The 26,422-nt window shown below is 47.3% G+C and overlaps 1 protein-coding gene and 1 non-coding gene across 4 annotated transcripts; both read right to left on the minus strand.

The window, feature by feature from the left end:
- Nucleotides 1–2,106: 2,106 nt before the first annotated feature.
- Nucleotides 2,107–26,090, minus strand: OSCP1 (organic solute carrier partner 1). Of its 3 annotated transcripts, none has more exons than XM_045190840.3 (11): nt 25,877–26,090; nt 21,073–21,102; nt 16,874–17,028; nt 13,007–13,174; nt 12,408–12,488; nt 6,706–6,809; nt 6,128–6,256; nt 5,514–5,583; nt 3,822–3,961; nt 2,831–2,894; nt 2,107–2,448 (listed from the first exon to the last, which is right to left on the minus strand). In XM_045190840.3, the coding sequence occupies exons 1-11, from the start codon at nt 25,986–25,988 to the stop codon at nt 2,332–2,334; spliced, it is 1,170 nt and encodes a 389-aa protein (XP_045046775.2). In that variant the 5' UTR covers nt 25,989–26,090; the 3' UTR covers nt 2,107–2,331. The 3 variants fall into 3 exon arrangements, with proteins under 3 accessions (XP_045046775.2, XP_045046776.2, XP_024410565.2); XM_045190841.2 differs by lacking the exon at nt 21,073–21,102 and adding an exon at nt 19,870–20,073 and having other exon boundaries at nt 25,877–25,959; XM_024554797.4 differs by lacking the exon at nt 21,073–21,102.
- On the minus strand, nt 5,681–5,743 carry LOC112299704 (U7 small nuclear RNA). Its single transcript, XR_002974294.1, has one exon. It is a non-coding gene; the product is annotated as a U7 small nuclear RNA (small nuclear RNA).
- Nucleotides 26,091–26,422: the final 332 nt, after the last annotated feature.

Raw genomic sequence — 26,422 nt, forward strand, 5'->3', positions numbered from 1 at the left:
CTTTGCCTTCTCTCTTCACTCTCGGAGTTTTACCGCATCTTTCTTCTGGGAGTCATTAAAGAACTTGCATTCAGAAGACTTTTCTGGAGCTTTGCCCTGCATAATCTGTAGGGCACTCCACCCCTGGTAAGAACAAGAGTGGGGCAGTTCGAGACTCAGTCGAGAAGAAAATTAGTCACAGAAGAGCTAAAAGAGAGCAGCTAAACCCCCAGAGCATAAAGCTGGGGCCAGCATGGGTAAAACTTCCAATTCTCAGGTCCCACCTGGGGCAGGGTCTAGGGAACTGTAAATTCAACACCTTGTGTGGGTAAGCCACCTTAAGCCAGTGAACTAGTTCTTTCTCATTCTTGCAGATGAGGGAGCCCAGGCTTGGCCAGGGTACCTAAGACACACGGTGAACTTGGGGCAGGAATGGGACCAGAACCCAGTGTCTCGACTCTGCCCATGGCTTGCCTCCCCTTGAAGCACACAGGGCACGGTGTGGAACCCGCTTGTACTCTGAAGCCTGCTTTTAAACGGACACCGCTGTGTTGCTAGTCCTCAGTCCACACACCTGCCAGAGTAACTCCTATCTTCTCTTTGCCTCCTCCCGACTCCCCTGTTTTCTCTGGATGCCGCGAACCACTATGCAAATAAACTTGTTTTTCACAATATTTGTGCCAGTCTAGAGACATGAAACTCAAAGATTGCCTCATCACAAGGCTGCCTTAGCAGAGATCTGTATCTTGTTTATTTATCGAGAGGACAGATACACTGGGAATCCTCGGCGTCGCTCGGAGTAGGTGGAGGGAGGAGGCTGCTACTTCTCAGCGGCTTGTGGCCAACATCCAAGGTCCCAGGACATGCTCAGAGCAGACAGTGGAGTTCAGGTTTGTGGCAGTGTGGTAGGGACCAGACTCAGAACAGGGCAGAACTTTCACCTTCATCTGTCACCTGGTTGTCAGGCCACCCCAAGTGGTGGCCAGATTGCTTAAAAGAGACTAAAACAGAAGGCACTTTGCAAGCCTGTCACAGGCGTTTTACAGCAAGACATGACTCTCCCCACCAATGGGACTTCTGGGCGTCTTTATGGCAAGGAAGCGTGACTTCCGTGGGCAGGGAGCACATTAAGTGTGTCTGGGGGTTTACCTTTCTGTGACCAAACACTGTGCCTTGGCAAGCCGAAGGACAGCTTCCCTGGCCCTCACACTGAGGAACTGTGTTGGCCTCCGCTCTCGCCGGGTGTGAGGGGCCAGCGTGTTCCCTGTGGTTGGACCAGCTCAGCTCAGTTTCTCTCCCACCCTCTGCCATTCTGGATATTCCTTCCACAGGGCTGAATGGACTTTGACCCCTGGAAACTGGCTGGCCCTGAGCCCACCAGTTTTCTCAGTCCCAGGCCTTCCTGAAACAATTAAGGCAGCCCCAGCCTGACATTTTACATTTACAGGGATCCCAATTAGACTTGGCACCGTGCCCAGAGAAGTAGCTCATCTGGTACACGGAAGGGAAAATGATTCACTATGTGCACCTCCCATGTATCCAACTTAAGGCTCTGCTTGGCCACCACTGGTGAAGCAGAGGGGACAGATGTCCTGGCGCACGGTGCTGGGTGTCTGTAGAAGAATGCAAGAACACGAAGTGGCAGAGGAAGACTCTGGGGCGGAGGAGCACGCATCGTGCTGAAAAGCAAAGCATTTCCTTGGTGCAGACCACCGTATGGGAGAAGCCCACATCACATGTGGACAGAGGGATGTGCAGAGAACTCCAGATACCCACGTGTTCTGCGCGGGACCCGGCTGAGTGTTCCTGTCACACAGCCTTGCTTCCTCTGCCTCTGAGGCCACAGTCCCCAGTGTGCCAGGGACAGGAGGGCTGTCTAAACTGGGCCCCCACTGTTGGAGGCAATTGCCCTTTCCACTTACATCAAACTCACAAGGCAGAACACACCCCAGAAAGCTCTGAAGTTTCGTGACCATTCTCAGGCACCTGGGAGCTATAGGCCCTCACAGCTGGCTGTCCTTGAAAGTGGCAATGGGAGTGCCCCTTACTAACTCCGAGGCTTGAACCTGTGGCCCAGGATGCTTTGGCTGGTTCTCATAAAGTCAGGAGGAAACGGGAAAGGTCCAATTGAAAAGCTCGAATATATTTTGCTGAAAATGTGTGTATGTGTGTGCCTCCAGAGTGTGCTCCCTGAGAGAGACTTGCTCAGTTCATTCCAACGTAAACAGGAACCAGAGGTAATGGCTTCACTCAGTGGAAAACTAGCAGCATCCTTTTGCTCCCTGGGCATCCCCCGGGGTCCTCATCAGGCAGCCTCTCCCAAAGCGGGAGGGGTGTGCCTGGTCAGCACAGCTATAACTCATCCATCATGGCCAGCAAATCATCTCCCTTGCTGGCGCTCCACCTTGGCTGGTCTGTGACCTCAAACTCCCCCATGATCTGGGCCAGCTCTTGGTTCCTTTGTTGGTCCTGTTAGAGAAATGAGAGATGCGGTTGATATTTGATTTTTTTAAAAAAAATCCTTACCTGGGATATTAAGTTTTATTGATTTTTTTTTGAGAGAGAGAGAGAGACAGAGAGAGACCCCTCGACCCCTCCATGTGAAAGAGAAACGGATTGGCCTCCTCCCGGGGATTGAACCCACAGCGTTTTGGTGTACGGGACAATGCTCCAACCGAGTGGCACTTGATTTTCATCCCACCAGTGTGATGCATTTCCGTTCCTCACCTGTTTGTCAGAATGGGGACTACATACATACTGATTAGGGAGGAGAAGGTAGGGCCTTTGAAGTTCGAAGTTATTACAAGATGCGGAGGGGAAACAATTTGACTGTGGAATCCCCTGCACACACCTGAGTAGCTTGTATGTTGACAACTTCGTGGGGTAACTCTTCTGGCCTGGTGTGCGCTGCCTGTCTGCATGGGAGGGTAGAGAAATGGGTCACGGGTTAGAGGTTTCTCCCTGCCAGTGTGGCAAACTGGCGCTCGATAATTTGGCAACCTGTTTTTTTCTGCCTCATCTTCCGCCCTTTCCCTTCAGGTCTGTATTCCATATTTCCAACCAATATCCCCTACACTCCAGAAAGTCACGTCCTTTTATGTCTCTGTGCCTTTGCACATACTAAACACTGCCAAGAATGCTTTCCCCCTTCCTCTGCTTGGCAAACTCCAAGACCCAGCTCAGATGCCAAATCTTTCAACCTGCCAGTGCAAGTAATCACCGTGTCCTCCACTAGCGCGTTTATGACAGCACTTATGAGCATGCTCACTGCCCTACTACGCAGGGAGCTCCTGAGAACAGGCGGCAGGTCACATGCTCCATCTTGGTGTCCCCAACACTCACCACAGAATGGCGAGAAGTAGTTAGTTCAATGGGTAGGGAAATAGAAGGCAACCCCGCGCCCCCAAATATTTGGTTGTGAGGAGGACCACATAAGACAAGGAATGCAAATGTGCTCTGTGAGCTGTAAAGTACTGGATGGTGTAAATCTCAGTGAGTCGCTACCGCTGTTGGTTGGGGGAGGCTGTCGAATCTCAAAGATATATGTGACCTCTCTCTGGTTTCTTAACAGACTTCTTAATTTGACTATCTTGACTTCCAGTACTTCTTGTGCAGCTGTGCTAAGTAAAACGTTAGATCTGTTTTTTGGATGAACCCAGAGAGTTCAGATTATTTAATACTGGTGGGCTCTTCTTTAATCAGGTTATTGAATTTGCAGGTATGTCATTTGTGGTCTTTACATCTGTATTTATAGGTGTCACTGGTTTATAATGGTCAGTTTGTTGGTTTAACACACTTAGGATTTTTATATATGTTTTTAAAGACACAAATTTAAAACATACTCCTCCTCTTCATCGGTGGTAAAGAGATTCAACCGGAATCCTGGCTCAGGGCCACTGGGTTTCTTAATCTCCATTCCTCCCATCAGCTTGGCCAAGAAATTCAGCTCTTCTTTAGCAAGAGGGTTTGGAGCAAGGCTTTGCTGTGGAAAAAAATTTCGTGATTTTTAGCCACATGAAGGTGATCATATTTCCTGCTGAGACCCTGGGTGGTATTATAAAACAAGGCAAAATAATAACATTAAATTATTTCTGGGAAGAACTAGGTCCAAATAAAGCATAGAAAACAGGCTTAATCAAAACAGACACGATCTGCGTCAAAAGCAGAGGGACTCTAGCAAGGGGGCAAACCAGAGATTTTCACACTCTCAAGATGAGTGGCAGGCCCCAAGGGTGCCCACTGTCCTCAAACTACCTTCCTCCTTGAAGGAGAAGAACACTGCTTCCTCTTCCTTCAGATTGCTTCCCTAAAACTGAAGGCTCCAGGTCCAAGGGCACTCTGTCCATAGGAGCTACCACACTGCCCTCCGGTGGTGACCATCGTGAACACACCCTCTGACTCCATTCCCTCCTCTCGCCAACCTTCTCCTCTTCAAACCCGCGCTCTCACCCAGCCTTCCCCTGCTCTGCCTCTTCCCTCACTCTGCCGCCAGAGTTGCCTAAAATACAGTTCCCATCCCACTTCTCCTTTGCTTGAAATAACCCCCTCCACCTTCTGCTTAAAGGACAAAGTCCAAACTGTTTAAGCCCCTTCCCGATTAGGCCCCCAGGGTCTCTGGACATTGTGCTCTCTGGCCACCCGCCTCAGTTGGGCTATAATGGAGTCACGTGGAAGAGACGCTGGCTTCCCGCTTCCCCCAAACACTGTGCTCTCCTGCCCAATGTGCCTGTGCCCAAACTGTCACCTCAGCCTGCAGGCCCATTTCTCCTTCTCGGCTGTCTCTTGTCCACTTTAGAACTCCACCTGAATGTCACCTCCTCTGAAAAGCCTTCTGGATCTCTGTGCCATGTCCCCGCCCCACTGGACAGAACGTGTGTTCTTCTGGCGCAGCACCTGGTTCAGAATGCCCAGTGAGCGCTGCGTCCACCCTGTTGAAGTGCTTTGCTTCTATCGCTGTATTTCCCAGAGTTCTGTCTATACGTCCCTTCAGGATGAGATCACGTCTAAGCCAGCTTTGCGTCCCTGGGCACCCAGCCCATGGAAGTAGTTCTACGAATGTTTGCTGAGTAACTGAATATTCCATGATTTGTCCCGTAGCTAGCTGGTAGCCAGTTCAGTGAACATTCGTGAAGATGGGATTCAGAGAACCTCAACCCCCCTTTCAACTTAGGCATTGTATAGGGAAGCACTGAAAAGGGATGTTTTAACGATCGGGATACACACAGGCGTGGAGTCAGCAACCAGGGACCTAATGGCACTGGTAGAGTGCTTATTTCACATGTCCTGGTGTGTGGTTCCCATTTAATTATGGTGATTGAGCCAAGCCTAAAATTACCTAATTAGTCAGATCACTGGAGGTCTCCATGGGAAACTACAATTAAAAACCTGTGTACTTTATAAGGCTGAATTGAGAAGATTGCAGACAGTGAGGGAAATGTTGGCTAGCTTTGAAATCTAGAGTTCCCACCCTTCTCATCCAGGTTTTTATATCTGGAAATAAGCTCAGACGATAAATAAGGGAGGCAGCAGCTCACCTGTGTCTGTGAAGCTAAGTTCTTTGATGCTCCAGATGTGTGGGTTTCCACAGGCCGGTTCACACTGTACCTGGTTGTCAACAGAAAGCTGTGAAAACATTGTCCGGCCCTTTACACTGACTCCATTCTAACCCTAAACATAGCTCTCAGCTTTTTTTTGTGTGTGTGTGGGTCTTCCAGTAAAGACAGGAAGACCTACTAGACAAATTCAAGAAGAGCTGTAAGCACTACTATAGCCCACAGCTTTTATTTGGAGAGTTTAAGAGCATCTAGAAAGGAGCTAGGAATACAGAATACAATGAAGTGCTTGTCAGCCGCTCAAATTTCACTTCTGCCCAAAGAAAAATACCTGGGAAGCTGTGTGAAAGCGCCTGGCCTTTTTGAATCTCCAGGGCCACTTCAAACGATTTACCTTTTAAACCTGTTGAGTTCCTTATGTCTGGAAATCTTAGGCGCCTTTGGGAAATGGCAGGGCGCTGCATGCATCGCCCCTGAGGGAAGTCACTCCAATTCTCAGCAGGACTTTCACAGCAGAAGTCCAGCTGGTGGTGTCAAATGAAGCGACCTCCCTCGGCCTGGAATTCACCTGGATCAGGGAGGGAGAATTTGCTTACATGTTAGTTCCCAGTTTCAGCACTCGGTCTCCATACAGTTCAAAAGAGCCTTCCTTCAGCGCGGCGACGTAGTTTCCCCCGTGCCGGAATTCTGCCCTCTTCACTTCTTCGCCTTTGTGGTTGAACATTCTGCAACACGAAATATGACAGGAAGGAATGCTCTCCAAGCTTGGGCAGTCCTGGAGGCATCTTTACTCTTTGTACCATGGGCAAAAAGGAATTCATGTGCTCTCTCAAGATAAAGACGCCAGTTGTGCTAATAGTAACGACACCATGATATGTATCGAGTACATGTTATGTGCCAGGTGCTATGTAAGTACTTGAGAGCATTCTTATTCATCCTCAGGTTTGGGGAAACACATGATGAGCCCCTTTAGTAGATGAGGAAATGCATTCTGGAGAACCGGGGGGTCTGCTGTGAGTGTCTACTAAGCAGCGGCTGGGATTAGAACCTGACCTTCTACGGCTGAGCTTACCGAGGAAAGGAAGGCCCACTGGGCGGCATTCTGTGTGGTGGCCCACATGCTGGTTTCCCAGAACCCCACACACGGGTCTGACAATTATTGCTGAGAACCCACCTGATGAGCCCGGGGACTTCAGTTTCCCAGGGAACAGGCCCAGACACTGGCAGCACAAAGCGACCGTTAGAATTCTGAACCTTGTCCTTTAGAAATATGGACACCTGGGAAAAAAACCACACTTATTATGATTTTTCTTGGTGTATTTTCATAGACATAAGCATTGTGAGGATGGGAAGTGTGTCATGGGCTGGGAATGTTACCTAGTGAGCTTATAACAATAAGAAAAACGCACTACAGCAAACACCTGCAGAGGTATAGTGTTTTTACAAATAGAACTCCTTCTGAGCCTTAGAGCAAATCTAGGTGAGGTGTAATGCCCCCGTTTGAAAGGTGAGAAAGCCGAGGGTCACAGAGTAAAGTGACTTGCCCAAAGAGAACAGTAAGAGACAAGGGCCAGGATTCAACACCCAGGCTGACCCCAAATTTCACACCCACTCTGCGGCTCCCTGCTAACTTTCTGAGAACCTCGTCATCTCCATTTTTACAGATGAGGAATTGGCAGCGGGGAGATTGACGCTTCCTCAAGGCCAGCCAGCTCATGAAGGGCAGAGCCAAGGGTTGAAAGCGACCCCTGTGTTTCTGAGTCTGGAGCACAAACTCTGAGCTGCACGCTGGACTGGTGAGAAGGGGCTGGAGTAGGCAAACGGGGCTGGCGATTGTTTGAAGGTCTGTTACGTGGCTGAGGACACCGTACAGGCTTCTTTCTGTTGCTGGGTTTGTGCGCTCTGTGTTGAGGTCTTGGTCAGATTAAATCCTGTAACTACTGTAGCAGTTAGCTAGTTCTGTTGGGTCTTAGCTTCCTCACCTGTCAAATGAGATTCAGTTGAAAGTCCCTTTCAAGCTCTAATATTCTACAAGAGTATATTTGTAATATCATCAAGGATATTGTGTGCCAGGCAGTGAAAATGCAAAGTAATAAGAATTTGCAAGCTGCCAGGTTAGCATTCTTTTAAAAAATATATATATTTTATTGATTATGCTATTATAGTTGTCCCATTTTCCCCCCTTTGTTCCCTGCTTCCCTGCCCACCCCCTCCCACCCATATTCCTCCCTTTCAGTTCATGTCCATGGGTCATACATATAAGTTCTTTGGCTTCTACATTTCCTATACTATTCTTAACCTCCCCCTGTCTATTTTCTACCTATCATTTATGCTACTTATTCTCTATACCTTTTCCTCCTCTCTCCCCCTCCCACTCCCCTGTTATCTCCCCCTGTTGATAACCCTTCATGTGATCTCCATTTCTCTGATCCTGTTCCTGTTCTACTTGTTTGCTTAGTTTGCTTTTGTTTTGTTTTTTAGGTTTGGTTGTTAATAACTGAGTTTGTTGTCATTTTACTGTTCATATGTTTGATCTTCTTTTTCTTAGGTAAGTCCCTTTAACATTTCATATAATAAGGGCTTGGTAATGATGAGCTCCTTTAACTTGACCTTATCTGGGAAGCACTTTATCTGCCTTTCCATTCTAAATGATAGCTTTGCTGGATAGAGCAATCTTGGATATGGGTTATTACCTTTCATGACTTTGAATACTTTTTTCTAGCCCCTTCTTGCCTGTAAGGTCTCTTTTGAGAAATCAGCTGACAGTCTTATGGGAACTCCTTTGTAGGTAACTGTCTCCTTTTCTCTTGCTGCTTTTAAGATTCTCTCCTTATCTTTAATCTTGGCTAATGTAATTGTGATGTGCCTTGGTGTGTTCCTCCTTGGGTCCAACTTCTCTGGGACTCTCTGAGCTTCCTGGACTTCCTGAAAGTCTATTTCCTTTGCCAGATTGGGGAAGGGATTCTCCTTCACTATTTTTTCAAATAAGTTTTCAGTTTCTTGCTCTTCCTCTTCTCCTTCTGGCACCCCTATGATTCGGATGTTGGGACGTTTAAAGATGTTCTGGAGGTTCCTAAGCCTCTCCTCATTTTTCCGAGTTCTTGTTCCTTCATTCTGTTCTGGTCGAATGTTTCTTTCTTCCTTCTGCTCCAAACTGTTGATTTGAGTCCTGACTTCCTTCCCGTCACTGTTGGTTCCCTGTATATTTTGCTTTATTTCACTTTGGGTAGCCTTCATTTGTTCCTTCATTTTGCAACTGAGCTCAACCATTTCTGTGAGCTTCCTGATTACCAGTGTTTTGAACTGTGCATCTGATAGGTTGGCTATCTCTTCATTGCTTAGTTGTATTTCATCTGGAGCTTTGATCTGTTCTTTCATTTGGGCCATTTTTTTCTCTCGCACTCCTGTTATTTATAAGGGGCGGAGCCTTAGATGTTCACCAGGGCGGGGCAACCCACGTTGCTGCGCTGTGACGCTGTACGTGGGGGAGGGGTCCGAGAGGGAGCAATGGCGCTTGCTCCACGCTCTGCCAGTTTTCGGTCACTTCCCCCGCTACCCACAAGCAAGTTGGATCCTTCTGGTGCTAATTCCCAGGTGGGTGGGTTTGTGTATATTCTAGGCCCCTGTGGGTCTCTCCAACGAACTCTCCTGTGAGGCTGGAGTTTCTCCTGCTGCCTCAACCCCCACTGGTGTTTTCAGTCAGAGGTTTGAGGCTTTATTTCCCTGCGCTGGAGCCCTGGGTTTCGAGGTCTGTCTCGCTGCCCAGTTGTTCCTCCCAGTTTATCTGCATGTGAATGTGGGACTGCCCAGTCCGCCAGTGGCTACCTCTCCAGGTTTGCCAGCTGCAGCCTTGCCGCGAGTCCTCTCCGCCCCGCTGCCCGTCTCCGCCCCTCCTACCGGTCTGGGTGAGTGTTTCTTTTTTATCTCCTTGGTTGTCAGACTTCCATACAGTTCCGTTTTCTGTCAGTTCTGGTTGTTTTTTGTTTTTAAATGTGTTGTTGTCCTTCTTTTGGTTGTGCAAGGAGGCACACAGTATGTCTACCTATGCCTCCATCTTGGCCGGAAGTCTCCCCAGTTTAGCATTCTGACAGTGGACTGTCTTGGGTACATCTCAGCTCTGGGCTTTGGTAAGTTATACAACCTTTCTGTGCATCAGTTTTCTTTCTGGTAAACTGGGGGTAATAATAGTACCTATTCAATGGGTTAATGTGCCAACTAAATCGGATAATGAACAAAAAGTATTTATCACAGAGTCTGACACATAGTAAGTGTTCAATAAATTATAGCGAATACTCTTAGTATTATAATCCAATTGGACACAGGACAGAAGCATATGATAGGAAAGAAATGCCACGACGGAGCCTTTAGGAGGAGACTCTGGAGGAGCTCTGGAGGGCTGAAAGGGGTTGGAAACAGAGAAGATTTTAAGTATCTGCCCAGGATTCCAAGTGGAATTGGCCTTGGGCAGTCTCCGGCTGGGCCTGGAGAGCAGGCCAGGGCCTCGGCCACATTAGGGCACTTGGGGTGTTTCGTGACTTCGCAGCAAGTTGTGGACATCAGAGGAGGAGTTTTGGTTAAACAACGAGCAAGACAATGTTAGAGCAGAGCTTTTATTCATTTAGTTAGTGGGTTTTGCTAACAAATCTGAAAACTATCAACACTGTGTTGAAAACAGAGAAAATCTGTATAGACAGTCACAGACTGCAGCCGGGCAGAAACACCATTAAAGACCGGACTTGGACAACCAGCCAAATGTTACAGTTCAGGGGCTGAACACTGCCAGGATGTGGGAATCCTATTTCTCTTGAAGAACATTCTGATGCTTCACTGCTTGCCCATTTAGCAATTAAAGCTTAACAGATTTTGTAGTTTAATACATTTTAATGGTTTTGTTATAGACTCATTATTAGGAGTGTTTTTTCATTATAATCAATTTTATCTTGTCAGACTTGAGAAATCAGTTTGGTTACTTATGTTACTACAACTCATAAAATAATGTCCAAATGTGCAGTCTTGATAACATGATGTCGAGTTTTCAATATTTTAAAGCAATGCAAAACTTAATCTTATTTATACTTTCATATTTTTTATTTTAATCAATGACTATTACAGACCTTAATTTTTATTGATGTTATTATTGCTCCATCTGTAGCAAATATAATTATTCATGAGGATTAAAATTAAATTGGCCTCAGAGTTGAAATCTATTTATCTTCCCCAGTCCATGGAAACTAATAACAACCAGGGGCTAGACACATTCTATTTCTTCTTTTTTTTTGAATTTTATTTTGTGATAGATACAAAATTCAAAGGGCTCAAAGGGTATACAATGGAACGTAAGTCTCTTCTGTGCCATGGTCCTCTCTGTACCTGCTCCTGCTCCTAAGGGCGACCACTGTGGCCAGTTTCTTGTCTGTGCTTCCGGAAGTACCCCATACTTTACATATACTGGCTAGTACATACATATCACCTGTGCTACATCAGTTTATCCTCCCAACAAACTCCAAGTGCTTGTGATCATCAGTGTGAAGACACTACAGCTCAAGAGAAGTAACGTGCCCAAGGCCACGGAGCTGTGCTGACTCAAACACGAGTGTGTCTGACTCCAGAGCCTGGGCTCCTTTTGCCGTATCACCCATCTTTCCCCCACCATTGTGTTGAATTATGGGAAAGAACAAAGTCCCATCCAAAAGAGATAGGCCCCACATTCAGAAGCTGAGAAATGTGTTTTTAAAAGTTAGGGGGCAGAATTGTCTGCAGTGGAGGAGGAAAGGTCAGTTGGGAGGCGACAGCCAACAGGAGGTATGAGTGCCTGAGCTGGGCTGGTGGCGGTGGGAATGGGAAGAGGGCATGGACATTGCAAAGGCAGACTCTGGGGGCCTTAGAAGCAATGGGATGAAGATGAGAGAAGGGGAATCCTAGGCGATGCTCTGGTCTGAGCCAAGTGAATGAAGGTGCCCTTGAAAGAAATCAGGAAGTTGAGGCAGAACTTGAATTTTGGAGATTAGTTTAGGTAGACATCACATTGTAGGCACCGAGTTTCAGGTGGGGATGTTGGTCTAGATGGCAGGGCTGAGGCAGGGGGATGGTAGAGGTTAGACTCGGGAGGGTCAGCTGAAAGAGCTGGAGAGTGGGAGGGAAGTGATTCCTGAGGGAAGTGGGTCGGTGGAGGCAGAAGGAGGTTTGGGGACAGGCAGAGGGAGAGGAAGGAGTGAGAGGCATGGGGATGGACGAGGTAAGGGCAGGCCAGGACACACGGTGCCTGGAAGTCCAGGGAAGGCGAGAGCTTCATGGAGCCGGAGGGCAGCTTCCTAACAGTGTAGATACTGGAGGGGTCAATGGTACTAAAGGTCTGGAAAAAGGCTTTGCAAATGAGATCAGGCTGGTAGCCTCGAGAGCACATTTCCTCTGGAGAAGGGAAGAAACCATATTTTAAAGAAACGTGTAAGATATCTGAGAAGGAGTGACAGTATCATTGTCTTCCTTGCTCCATTTAAAAACTGTGGGGATTTGTTATCAGAAAGGTTTTTTCTCTCTTTTTAAAAGGATTTTATTTATATATTTTTAGAGAGAGGGTAAGGGAGAGAGAAAGAGAGGGAGAGAAATATCAATGTGTGGTTGCCTCTCATGTGCCCCCCACTGGGGACCTGGCCTGCAACCCAGGCATGTGCCCTGACTGGGAATCGAACCGACCACCCTTTGATTCCCAGGCGTGTGCTCAATCCACTGAGCTACACCAGCCAGGGTGGTTGTCAGAAAGTTTATCATCATGGAGCCAAACACTGAGGACATCACTCACTGGGCAATCTCAGCTGTGTCTGCCTGACTACTTGAGCAGCCACTGCAGGGTGCTCCTGCAGCTGCCCACTCACTCACCCGGATGTGCAGGTCCTGGAAGAAGGTGAGGAGTGTCTGCCGGATCAGCTGGAACTCCCCCGCAGAGAGACTGCCGTACACCTGCCAGAGGCAAAGCAGCAAGAAGCATTTCACTTTCAGAAGTGAGACAGAAGTGCAGACAGGTAGGGGCAGGTGGGTGCTCAGGAATGGGAACCATAAGCAAGGTGAAGACTCAGCTGCTGGGGCAAGAGGGACAGCCAGTGCTGCGCTCTCACAAACCCCATTATGCCACACAGAGAAGGGGTGCACCACCTCTCCTGTCCCCCACAGACCTACAGAGGCTCTTCCCCCAAGATTTAGCAGAATCTCCACAGCAACCCCCTTTCCAGAAAGTTAGGGGAAAATGGCCAGGTTCTGTATCATTGTTTCCCAGCTTTAAAGGCAACAAGAAGAGGTCATAAGATGACGATGCCTCTTGTAATACCAAATGGATACTTGGAGATCTTTAGGATTTCTGGGAGACTGGCAGACTTTGCCATTCCTCATCCTGTTCTCTCTCTCACAGAATCTTCCTGTTCTTTACAGAGGAAGGAGAACAAGTACTGGGGCTGAGACGTGATAAACTGGTGGTATCTTACTTCAATCAGCTGCCGGGAAGTCTCATCCACTAGGTGCACGAGGGCTGGGTTGTCTCGGATGAATCCCTTGATGGCATCTAAATGATTGAAAGTGACCAGCAACACATCCTTGGGACGGGGACACAGCAATACTTGATATTTCAAAGCCATAGTCATCAGGTCATAGAGCTGCCGACCCGTACACGAACAAAACACATGAATGGGATCACAGAAGCAGATGTCAGGACCTCCAAACAGTGAAGCAGTCAAGCATTTACTGAAAATCGGTACTGCGTGTATCATATACCTCGGGTGACCATACCAGTCCTCTCTCAGACCAAGATACTTTTGAGAGTGAAGTGGGGGAGGTGATACTAATAATTAAGCCAGGGCTACGTGGTGAGACTGGGACGTTCCTGGGCAGACCAGGGTTTCTGGGCAGCTTTTTGCCGATGGAACATGTGTGAAACAATATCGGCAGCTGTGGGGCCCTGGGTCGGGTGCTGGAATTGAGGAGCCAAAACCCATAACTGAGCCCTCCACTGCTGCTGACTAGTTGAATGGCCCTGGCCGAGTCCTCGCTCAGCTCTCTGAGCCCGAGTTTCTCATCTGTAACAAACAGTCTCGAATGCAGCTGAAGAAGCGCTCGGAGGGAACGAACGTTACAGTGGTGGATGCCCGCATTTCTCCAACCAGTAACCTAACCTTTCACCTTAAGAAACTAGGAAAAGAAGGTCAAACTAAAGTCAAACCAAGGAGAAGAAAATAAAGCTTGGAGCAGAAATCAATGAACTAGAGAGTTGAAAAATAGATAAAAATCAGTGAAACTAAAAGCTGGTTCTTTGAAAAGATCAACAAGCCTTTAGCTAGATCACTGGCCATTATTTACTTAGACTGACCAAGCAAATAAGAGAGAAAAATAAGATGACTAACATCAGAAATAAAACAGACGACAGTACTACTGACTGACGGAAATGTTCTCTAGTTATATATATAGTGGTGATGGCTGTGTGCATAGTGAGTACACGAAAAACCACCGGCTTGTACCCTATAAAATGGTGGAATTTCTGTTATGGGAGTTATATCTTAATTTAAAAATTGCAAAAGGATATTATAAAACTAGCTGTGGAAAAGACATTAAAGAATAAAGGGATTTTTTTAAAGGAGAAAAAGTATTAGTTCCGAATTTCCTATCATTACAGAGCTGCTGAGAGGAGTAAATGAGATAGGTGTGAGAGTGGCAAGTATAAAGTTCTACAAACTGTGTAAGAACAATTTTAAATGATAAAAATACGTCCTGGCCGGCGTGGCTCAGTGGGTCGGGTGTCATCCTACAAACCGAAAGGTAGCAGGTTCGATTCCTGGTCAGGGCACGTGCCTGGCTTGCGGACCAGATCCCCGGTTGGGGGTGTGTGAGAGTCGATCAGTTGATGTTTCTCTCCCTCTCTTTCCCTCTCTCTCAAAATAAATAAATAAAATCTTTAGAAAATGATAAAAATACTTAGTAGGATATCAACAAGCCCGTGTACGGTCTGACCGTCCATGAATGACCCGGGGCTAGAGTCGGTGGGGACCGAAGTGGTCAAGATAGACTGTATGAGAGAAGAAGGCAGTCATAGGCTTCCAACTGGCTGAGGGAGAGGAAAGGCCTTCCAGCCGAGGGGAACAGCAGGTGTGAGGGCTTGCAGGCAGCCACGAGTATGCTCTTTTCCTGGGAGAACGAGGAGAACAGCTTAACTGGAGAGGACGGTTCGTGTTGGGGATGGTGGGAAAGAAAGTTGAATAAGTATGGCTAAGTTAGAATAGTAAAGGTTTTAAAAATACAGGCAAAAGAATTTAGACTAGATGTGGGAGTGGGAGGCTACTGGTTTTCTGAGCCGACATGATAAAAGCGGTGATTAAGCAAGATTAGTCTGGTAACGATGAACTGTGAGAGAAGGGAGACACTGGGGTTAGGGAGCTTAGCTGGGACCTGGCTCCTAGTAGGTCTGCAGTAATATCTACTGACTGTGTGAATGCAAGAAATTTTGTTGCAGCAATTCAGGCTGAGGGCCTGGAATGAGGACGGTGGGAATGGAAAAGGCAGAGAAGAGAACAGATGTGGTGCTGAGAAGGAAAAGCTGTCCGCATGTGGTGACTGCCTGACCACACTCGGGGGGTGAAGCGGGGGCTGTCCAAAGTGACTACAGCATTTTTGGCTTAGTGCCTGGGAGAAGGACGATGCTACTGCTGGAGGCAGGGGGACGGGGTCAGAGGGCCAGACTGGGAGAGATGTTATGGGCTCATCTGTGGCAGGACAGAAAACATAAGCCGCCCCCACCTGAGTGCTGTGCGGAGCATATTTATGCCTCATTGCTCCCGTTTAACCTTCACAAGAACTCTGCAAGGTAGTTACTGTCCCAAGTGTAAAAACAAAATGCCTGATTTCACATAGCTGGTCGTAAGCGGCAGGTTGAGATTTGAACTCAGGATGATCAGATGCTAAGGCATTTGCTAGACCTTTCTGTATAATCCCGTTCCTCCAACATGCAGCTAAACATTTCACCTACTAAGTGGCATACGACAGGAACTGCCTGGTGTGTGTGTGGGTAATACTAGAGGTGTCGCTTGAGACCCTCTGCCATCATTGTCAAACACAAAGTCCCTGTTGCATATAGGACACCATGCCAGGAAGAAAGGGTAAACACAGGTATAAGATGAAGAAGTAAAAGTTCAGAGTTGTTCAGTAAATGGAGTCTCACAGCTAGTAATTGGTAGAGGTAAGACTTGGGTCCAGGTTTTTTTTTTAATTCTAAATTCTATGTACCTTCTCTATGGAAACCTAAACCTTCTTAAAGGCAGAGGGAGCAGAGCAAGCAGAGCAAGCAGAGCAGAAAAGGTGATTAACATTTTATTGAACATTTACTATGTGCCAAGCCTAGGTTTGCTGTTGCCTATGTTTCTCACTCAATCCTCCCAGCACTGATGAACTAACTCTTGTTATCTCCACTTTATAGGTGAGAAAACAGAGGCTTGGGGAGAGAAAATAACTTTCCAGAGGTAAGTGGCAGGGGACAAGAGGGCACAGTTTAAGACAGTCTTGTCTCCCCCAGGTTTCCAGGTACCAGCAATAAGTGAATGTTGATTTTGCATGGCTAGCATCCACTGTCAGTCCTCATTATTTTATGTATTTATCTATCTATTTACTTATTATCCTCATCCAAGAACATTTTTTCATTGCTTTTAGAGAGGAAGGGGTGAGAGAGGTGGGGGCGGGGAGAGAGAGGTACATTGATGTGAGAGAGAAGCATCAACTGGCTGCCTTCCGTAGGCTCTGCAAACGGGGATCGAACCCACAACCTTTAGGTGTACAGGACGGCGCTCCAACTAACTGGGCCACACCTGTTAGGGCGTGCTATCCTATATAAATTATTTGGAATTTTTCTGAATAAGAGATCTGTCTATTCTTTGCAATTTATTTATTTGGAATTACTATTTTAAAAATCAGAGTGCCCTAATAATTTGTTTCCCAAAGAGATAGCTATGTTCTTGTTAGAAGTAAAGACTGAGAAGTTTTGAACTTGCTTTAAAAAACGCCTGGTTGTCAGGTCTGAGATCTGTCAAGAATGAAGCATTAAAGTTTCTAGGGTTGGATTAAGGCATTCCTGAACGTGGGCATGAAGACCAGCACTGTCTTCGGGTGCGTGGGCTGACTTAAACAACAGGGATTGGTGCGGGTGACCACTAAGGTCCTTTCCAACTCTGAAACTTGACACCTAATATTTACGAGGCTATTTGCTTTGCAAGGCAGCTTTACATACGCCCTCTCATCTGATGCCAGTCTGCCATTACCCTCCCCAAAAGACACAAGAAATGCAATCAAGGGGGGAGAGGCAACTGTTGGCTCACCTTATCCATGCTGGCCTGGTTCAGTCTCATAATGGAGGCATGAGCCAGGCGGTCGTAGATAGTCCTTAGGGCCTTCTTGGAGTAGAGCTCTTGGGGTTTGAACAATTCCTCTATGAAGTTTTTATTGAACATGGTTGAGATGATGTCATGAAGAACTGTAGAGACAAGAGAGAATGCAGCTAAGCAAGGCACTGGCGGAAGCTTTACTCAGGAAACGCTCTCTGTGTATGAATGGGGTGGAGGAGCGAGGCCTAGGCAGAGGGGGTGCTGATGTGCTTGGTGATCGCTGCTCCCTGGGGAGAAGCCACATAGTGCTCCGGGGAAGGTGGGGTCCAGAGTGCTTTATGAGGCCACTTCAGAGCAAACGCAGATGTGACAGTGCACAAGTGTTGTGCTTCAGAGGCTACAAACCACCTTCACGTGCATTATCTCACTCGATGATAGGGGAGCTGTTTTTTCTTCCTTTAAAAAAATATTCCTAGAAACATTTTAGATTACATTGCTTCCTTAACATGAGGAAGAACATCACTCTTGTTTGTTTAGCAAATCTGTAATGTTTTTACTTAAAATTACATTGTATAAAGATGGGACCAGTAATGGTAATTGACTTTTTTTGGCAAAACATTTTATGAAAATAGACAGGTCTACTCAATGGTTAGAGACGAAAACATTTCTAACGTTGCTACATGACGTGTACTTCAGGTGAGTACCGTTTTAGGATGACTTAATTTTTATATTTGACTTATAATATTGATATTTCACTGTACTGCTATGTCGTATATTGTTGTTCAAATGGAAAACTTTCATCCAGTGAGAATAAAAGGTCCTAAGGCACAGGTGGCAAACACGAGGCCCGAGAGCCGAATCCGGCCCTCCACCTTGTTTTATCCGGCCCGGCACCTGGTTTCTACCCAGCGGCAGCGCCGAGCTCCTTGCCCCAGTTAGGGACTAGTTACCTTTATACAGTCCTAAAACTACATTCAGCCCTTTGAGAGCAACCGCAAGGCTGATGTGGCCCCTGGTGAAAATGAGTTTGTCACCCCTGTCCTAAGGTGTGTGCAAACAGGTGTGTCTGTAATTCTAGTTCTTCATCCACTCATTCATTTAGGTATTTTTTGCTACTCAAATATCATTAGTTGAGGGCTAGAAAATCCCTCTGGCACAAGAAACAGAAACAAGTATGGCTGAACACAGACTATTCTCAATTAAACCATATCTGTTCTTGCCTAAAGGTGAGAGCTTATGGCTACTGAGAATATACATTCATAGTAATTAAAATTTGAAAGAAGCTGGTTACTTACGTTACACACAATCAGTTATTAAACATGAGTGATTATTACTGAAAGATACAAATGCCTCGTTCTTTTGCCACATAAAGGACACAGCAGGCTTGGCTGTGGTGACACATCTTAGAGAGGGAAGGCAAGGCGGGACACCGAGGCCATGATTTCAGGAGCTCTCTCCACATTTAAACAATCGATAGAAGTGCCCTGAAGGCCCAGGTCAGCATTTTAAAGCAGCTCGAAGGGCATTTTGGGGGGAGGCGGCAGGGGAGCTCAGGGCTGGTTATATTTAAATCTTTATTTTTTGTTTTTGAATTTATTGGGGTGATACTGGTTAATAAAACCATATAGGTTTCAGGTGTACAATTCTATAAGCACTTAAATCTTAAATGGAAGGGCTGCAGAGAGAGAGAGTGGAGAGGGGGTAAGAACCCCCCCCCCCAACTTGACACTAAAGAACTAACGGACACCCCTTACAGAAGTGATGAACTCACACTTGACCTTTGGATTTCATTCTAGACTCTTTCCTATTAGTGAGGAAGAACCAATTCCATCACCAACGCATGGTCCCTCACATCCGCCCTCAGCTCATCGCAGCTTGCCCTTAGTGTGCACTAACATGTCCCCACTGTGCACAGCCTGGAGACACACCTCCTCGGGCTGGCCTCACACGTGGCCTTTTGCCTTCGATCTAAACCATCAAGGACCTGCAGTAAACTGGGTTCTTTAGTGTTTTTCTTACTGCATCCAATATGAAATGCAGAATTTGCAAGGAAATAGGCACACCTGAAAAGCCGCATGTAAGGCTTCAAAAGGGAATTTGAATTTTCCACAGGTTTATTATGTAGGCCAGGGAGGAGGAATTCAGGTTAAAGAATCACATCAGCTCTGATTACATGAATGCTCACAAATATCTGCCGTTCACCCAGGTGCTAAGTGCTTTTTCTCGGGTCTTTCAGCCCTTGGCAGAATGAAGGAAAGTAGCTTAGACCCCAACAAATCCGTTCTAAAAAGAAAAGTCACAAGGAGATTGTTAGCCACTCTGGCAAAGGAAAAAGTAAAATGGAACCTTTCCCTCTGGGGAGTGAACAAGCTCCGTGTCTCCATGGCTCTTCACATGCGAACACCCAGAAAATTCTCTGGGCGGACATAGTGTAGAGCAGGCCCTGACCCTGTGGGCCAACTAGTGACCACAAATGCCCCCCAGGAGAAAGTGGCAGTTCTACGGTTGGGCCCCAGTACCCAGGGTCCCTCCTCTCACATAATCCTTGGGAAGGAATCTGGGGCACAAATGAACATGCCTGCACCTCATAGCATGTTTCACCTTGCACTTGGATGCGGCGGGCCCCCTATGCACCCGGCACTGAGATAAACACCTGGGCACAAAGAGGAAGGACATGCCCTTACCCTGGAGAAGCAGCCCAGGTCATACTTAAGTTAAGCCTGAGAAAGAGGTTTAGCCCCGCCTGTCAGTCTACCTCAGTGAGTTGTCGGCACTCAGGTGAGCTTTGTGTAACTGCACGAGGCAGGAATGTACTAGGAGCCAGGTTTCACCAGGAGGAGACAAAGGGCGGGGAGTGATTTTCCACAGGTGCATTCTGAGTTCAGATTACGAAGTTAGTTTCTGTTCATTATTTTTGAGTGCTTAAGTTAAGATAAATTCAAGTGAGTCAATGAGGTATACAAAAAGCTTTCAAAATCCACACTTCTCACCTGAAATTCTGCCACACGTCCAGAGGTGGGCCCAAAATTGCTTAAGAGAAGTGGCCAAAGGTGGTTGTGAAGTATAAAAGGGATCAAGCACTTCAGCTGGGCTTTGCTTTGAGCCTGGCCTGATGAAACGATGCTCTCGATGACAGCAATGGAGTATTCACTAATCCACCGTTGTAAATTTGGTTAGGGAACATGCAATTGGAACTAAGGGTAAAAGAGAGAAGCTACTACTTCTGGATGGTTACCAAGTTTCCAATCCTTGCTGTGTCCCAGGCACCGGGCTTAGAGCCTTCCATGCGTTATCCCATTTAGCACCCCCTCCCCCTAGATAATTCTGAATTATTGTCCTTATTCTATTAAGGAGGAAAACGGACGTTTTGAGAGGTTCAGGTCCAAGGCCACACAGCTAGGGGTAGCACTGAAATTAGAAGGGGGCCGTTTGATTCTATGGCCTGTGCTCAATATTACATATGTTCCCCCCTCAGCACGTGTGGTGTGGTGGGACATTTCAAGTGCTGAGCACGACGGCTGATGACATGCATACACTGCACCCGAATGTCACATGATGGAAGGTACTGGTGACACTTGAAGATGAGAAAGGCCGAGGTGTTACTCTTGAGGAACTGGCAGCTTTTCCAGGTTTGCTGCTGGCGGTAGGTGAAGGGGAAGCTGAAGATCGGGCATGATGGGGCCGCACGACGTACATGCACGACCTCATGCCTCCTGCCCTCCACCCTGGCAGCCATGCAGCCACATGCTTCCGTTTGTCTCAGCTGCTCAACAGCCATCTCTGCGTGCTAAGGAAAACGGTTCAAGGAAGGTCCCTCACGTGGAGCCACAATTCTTGGGTCACATGGTGCTCTCACAGAATTGCTTTAGGGACTACAAAATAGGACGACCTACCCAGAAGTGTAGCTTCTGCCCCAGCCGTCCCCACAAAGCTTAGAACTGATGAAGAGAGGGGAAAAGGTACCTCAGGTGCAATATGGTCATTGTGCCTAAGTTTGCTTGGTTTTCATGTCACATGCTGTTTACATAAAAGATTCAAATATACAACCAATGTCTTGGCTAAAGAGAAACTCATGCCTATATATATTTTTTGCTGTAAAATATTTAGCGTGGCCCCACTTCACGCCCCCGTGGTAAAGGCCTAAGTGAACCTGTGGATGCAGACTGAACACATGCAGCCCGGAGACAGCGTACCTCGTTCTCTGTCCACCTCTGTCCATTCATCTACATGAAGCATATAAAGAGAAAATACCAGTTCATGAAGCAGAAACGTCATTTTCAGGGAGGCTTTAAAAATACCCATTCCAATGACCTGGTCTATGAAACTTTGTTTTTCATTTCTGCATTAACGTCTAATGTGAATATTCTGCTTTCCACGTGAAGCTTTTAAAAGGATGGTGGATAAACAAGTTCCAAAAAAGCCCCAAAGCCCACAGCAGGAGTGGCCTAGGAGGAGAGGAAACCCAGACGACCAGCTGCCCTGGGGTTTACCTTGGAAGGTTCCAAAAGTCCTCCTGTCTAATGCTACGAGAATATATATTTTTCAAAACAAGGCTTTTAAAAAACGCTAATTTCTATGGGGAACAATAATTTCAAGAAAGGCAGACAAGGGAGTTTCTTTGTGTGTAACCTGATTTCTTAAAAAATTAATGTAAGTTTCCCCCTCCAGAGTACAGATGGAACCGCTCAAATTAGAAAACTTCAAACATGAATGAAGAGGCAAGGTGCCTGTTCACTTCCGATTTCCCTTCTAGACGCTGACGTGCGGCTTGCAGGTGAAAGAGGAGACTCAAGACGGAGCCACTGTGAAGAAAACTCGCGAGGACAAGAGGAGTCGGGGGACTTCACGCGGAAACCAGGGAAGGAGCAATGGACTCGGCCAGAGACATCTGTAGGAATTAAGACCCTTAATGGGCTGAGACCTGGCTCCACCACTGACTAGCTATACAACTGCAAGCAACTTGTTTGCCCTCAGTCTCTTCATCTGTAAAACGGGGTTCATCGTCGAACCGAACTTGGAGGGTTGTTGTGGGGATGGAGTGTGAAACATTGGCACTCAGCTGGCTTCTCTCCTAGTTCTGCTTCCTCTACTGAAGGACACTGGATACCACCCACACAGGATGAAAGATGACTTTTTTTTCTTTCCTTATTTTTTCGGGAGGCTTCAGTCTAGAAAAACCATTCTCAGATAAACATGGTTCTACACACATCCAAATTTAAAAAAACATTTCGTCATTAATGGTGTCCCTTGGGAAGTTTGCCACTAGATTGTTTCAAAGGTGATTTCTGCAGTTATAATCAAAACATATATGTCTCCAAGCACAATACCAAGGGCTCCTAAGAGACCAATCTGGAAGTATAGCTAGTGCTGAGCCCCAGCTGGCTGGAAGGGGTTCCCATTGCAAGGTCAGACTCCTCTGGGAAAATTCACTGTGTTTCTCCCTCGAGAGTCACAGGCATTGGGAGAGAAAACAGGAAGCAGCACCAAGAGTCAGGCTTTCTTAAAGCAGATACCGGTTTCTGTAGCATAATGTCCACATCTTCTGTCTTGTTGTGGCGTTTATTTATAGGCGGGCTTGCCTAGGAGGCTTGTGGGAATTCAGAAAGGTGCAGTTTCCCCCCGCTCGAAGGCACGTTTGGGAACAGTGGAGCTGCAAGCAGGGGTCCAACCTACTCTAAGGGCCAGTGACTACCGACTGCTGAGGAAATAGAGCTGGCAAACACATGCCGAGGGGTAGGAGGCCGCTCAGCAGGCAGTGAAGCAGAGGTCTCTGCGTGCTATGTGCTCCTGGGCCCTTTCTACTCGAGGAGTCAGGGGAAGGTAAATGATGCGCAGTTTTCCTGTTATTTCTCCAGGTGACTTGTTTGTGACAATTGCACTTTTGTTACATTTTGCACGGGAGGCATGCCCAAGGCTACCCAGAGCTGCCTGTTCCATTGAAATTAGAAAACTAAAAACAGAACCTCACCACCATTTGGTGGTTCAGAACTACACTGTGATCTTCCGTATTGGAAAAAAACACTGAATGACTCTATGCCTGTTTCCTTCCTGTAAAATGAGGCATGCAAACAAAATGTAATAGAGTCTTATTTATGAGTATTGTTAGGAGGACAGGAGTGAGGCAAAGGCAGGCTTTATTATTCTCACTATTGCTTAAAACGCGGGACAGCGTTCAATGTGCAGCACCCAGAGGCGCCCCAGAGAAAGGGCGCTGCCTTCCTGTCGAAGGCCAGACTGGGCTGCGCTGCAGGGAAACTGTGCCATCGGCCCTGGCCTTGTGGGAGCAGGATGGCCTCCAGGGGAGCAAGGAGCTGTGTAGGATTATGCAAACACCTGAAGAAATGCGGTTTTCATTCAAAGCTTCAACGGAGACTAGTTCACTCTGGTGTTTTCCAGCGCTCTGTGCCTAGGCATTTGTCAGAGTGGCCCCTGCTTCCTGCAGCTGCCCCGACTCCAAATGGAGCCCAGCGTTTCTCCACTTTGAATCCCGCCCTCTCAACCCTGCCTTTTCACTCTATCTTCTCTAAGTCCCCATCAGCCGAACACAACACTTTCTGTCATTTCTTTACAGAAACTCATTGGGTACACTGGATATTTTTCTCAAACCTCTCCCTCTCCTCCCAACCTTCCAACTGCCACACAGATTCTGGTGCAGCAACCCCCGGGTATGGCAGTGCCATGGTTAAGGGCATATTGCCGAAGAGCATGAGCTCTGGAGCCCAGTGACCTTGGTTCAAATATGTAATCCTGGGAAAATCGGCCTTAGTTTCCCCATCTGTGAAACGTGGATGGTAGTATCACCTACGTGATAGGACAGTTGTGGGGTTAAGGTGTTCAGGGAAGTCCTTGGCTCCTGGTAAGTGCTTAATAAATGTTTGTCGTTGTTGTCGTCATTAGAAAAGAGACATGTCCTCCAATTTCAGAATCAGTTGCTGGACCACTGACCAAAAGCCCTGCTTCCAGGGAATGTGCAGAAGGGCTGGATGATGTTCCACCCAGCATCTCGTACGTCTTCTGCCACTCGTCCCAACTGTGGGAGGAATGAGTGTGTGAATGTGGATTACCAAAGATGGTTGGATCTAGCCAACCCTGAAGGACTACGGCCCCAGGAGGCAAAGGAAGCCAGTCCCTTAGTATTACTCATCGGGTCTTGCCCAGACCTCCTCTTGAGAGACAACATCTACTACTTATTGTGCTAAATGTGTGAAATACACACATTATCTCATTCAGTCCTTACAGCTTTGCTATACAGTATTATTCCCATTTTATGGAAAAAGAAACAGGCTTATAGAGCTTATACTCTATTAAGTGGTAAAGCTGAAACCGGGACTCATATTTGTATGAATCTGGAGAGCGTGCTATTAATTGCTGATTTGCAGTGCCTTCCAAGATGCAGACTACCCATCCAAGAACTACCTGTCAGCTCTCTAACGCCATTAGCCCAAATGCAATCACACAACAGAGGCCCCAAGGAAAACAGAATCCTGTTGAAGAAGAAATGGCAACGTCATATAAAACAGCGAATTTAGATCTTCAGGTCAACATGTACTGAGCGCCAGTCTGTTCTGGTCTAGGTATTACGCCAGGTGCTGGACTACAAAGATGAATAAGACAGTCCCATGGGAGAGACATACACAGACCATTACAGGATAATGCGGTTAGTGATAAGGTAGAGGCGTGCATGGGTGCTGTGAGAGTATGTGCCGGCCCTTTCCCCACGTGGGAGGTTTCCTGAAGGAAAGGAATCTTAAGCTGAATTATGCAGGATGAAAGGGGAGTTACTAGCATGGAAATGGGAGGTTTGGGGTAGAATGGGTATGGAAACAGGAATGAACATTCTTTAAATGGAGACCCACAAGCAGTTTGGTACTAAGATGCAAAGTAGGAGGCAGGCAGTGGTGGAAGGCAGGACTGCAGAGGTGGACACAAATCAGATCAGAAGGCCCTGAAATGTCCTGCCAGGGACTTGGCCTCCATGCAGACAGTAGTGGAAAGCTGAAAAAGGGTCTTAAGTAGCAGAGGGTATGGGCAGATTTGCATTTTAGAGCGCTCACTGGTAGCAGGGCACAGAATGAACGGAGGGGAGGGTGTATGCTACGGGGAGTTCTTTTTATCTTTTTATGAATGGACTGGGACTCAGTTACACAGACACAATGGTGAATATCTGAATGTATATGCTTCACGTCAACTGAGTATACAAAGACTGCTGGAGAGAATCCATGTTTTAATCAGTGGCCAGTTACGTTTGTATCACCTTTCTTCCTCTACCCTGAAGTACAATACTTAATCCCAGGAAAGCTGGTGAAAGCAGTCGTTGTTTGAGAAGGGAATAAAAGCACAAGAAAAAGAGGGTGACAGAGAGTTCTGGGTGGTCATTCCTCTGGAGATTAGATGGGGTGTGTAGGAGGACAGATTTCACATTTTAGGAACTCTCATATAATTTTATTTCTACAATTGTACTCTCTTCTAACAGTTGTGAAGGGACTTATAATTTTCTTATGCTTTCTTATTTATCTGTGTTATCTCAGGACCTCACCTTTCTAGAAACAGCTTCTGAAATTAGTAAGACTGGCTGCCAGTGTATGAAGGAGGATCCAGCACAGAGGGTTGGAGAATCAGAACCTGGTCCATGGGGTGGGGGAGCGGAAGAGCACGCTTGGACTAGCAGAGCGTGTCGCCAGGTGGTGGGCAGCTGAGCTCCCTACATTTGGGAGGAACCGGTTGTCAAGAGAGATTTGGAAATCACCTCGCCAATTTATGGGGGATGAGGAAATTGGGGGAGAGGACCTGAGGTACTGTAATAATATTCGATGAGGGTATTAAATCCCTCTGCTGTGAAAAGATCTTTTGGGGAATCTGACTCCCGAGGGGCTCTGAATGGTTGTGAGAAAGATCTCTGGCTATAGAGAGCGCAGTGCGCAGGGGTGTTGTAAGGTCAGTCTGTACCGGGCAGACTGTGGGGCCCGGGGCTGGCTGTGAAGGCCAGGCGTCTCTCACCTCTGCGGGCCTTGTCTCCCGGGATGTTCTGGGCCCGCAGCCGCTGGTCCAGGATGTAAAGCATCTCCCCACCTAAGTTCAAGAAGAGCAGCGGTAGCGTCCGCATCGACATGACGAAGAAAGATAGCAAGGCTGTCGAAGTGACCGGAGGCTGGGGAGCCAGAGACTTGGAGGCCCTACCACCGCGTCTCCGTAGCCTGGTTGCTAGGGCAACACAGCGGACAGCAAAAGGAACCAATGAGCATGCCCTTTGTTGCGAGGCGCTCAGGGAAGGATGCTTATTGGGCCGGGTGCCCGAGACCTACTAGGTGGATGAGTCTGAGGCAGAGGCAGGTCGTGCGGGTTCCAGGGTGGAGCGCTGGTTTTGACTTTCCAAGGCTGTGTGGAAGGGGAAGGCCGGCGAGGGTGGTGGGCGGCAGGGGCTGGCGCTGAGGGTGCAGCAGGCACCGGGCCCAGCTCTGTTCACGACCCCTCACCCCTCCGTGTGCACAGGTGCCCCAGAACGAGAAACACCCAAGTTAAACTTGGCAGGGGTGTCTAACCTGT

The sequence above is a fragment of the Desmodus rotundus genome, chromosome 3, assembly GCF_022682495.2.
Source record: "Desmodus rotundus isolate HL8 chromosome 3, HLdesRot8A.1, whole genome shotgun sequence".
Taxonomy (NCBI): Eukaryota; Metazoa; Chordata; class Mammalia; order Chiroptera; family Phyllostomidae; genus Desmodus; species Desmodus rotundus.

Bases quoted from the DNA above. Each gene is read 5' to 3' on its own strand.
- OSCP1 (XM_045190840.3), bottom strand. From the start codon at position 25,988: ATGTCGATGCGGACGCTACCGCTGCTCTTCTTGAACTTAGGTGGGGAG. The intron at 21,103-25,876 runs GTGAGAGACGCC...TGCTTCATGTAG, and splicing joins GGGAGACAAGGCCCGCAGAG to ATGAATGGACAGAGGTGGAC. The intron at 5,584-6,127 runs GTAAGCAAATTC...GTTGACAACCAG, and splicing joins CTGAAACTGGGAACTAACAT to GTACAGTGTGAACCGGCCTG.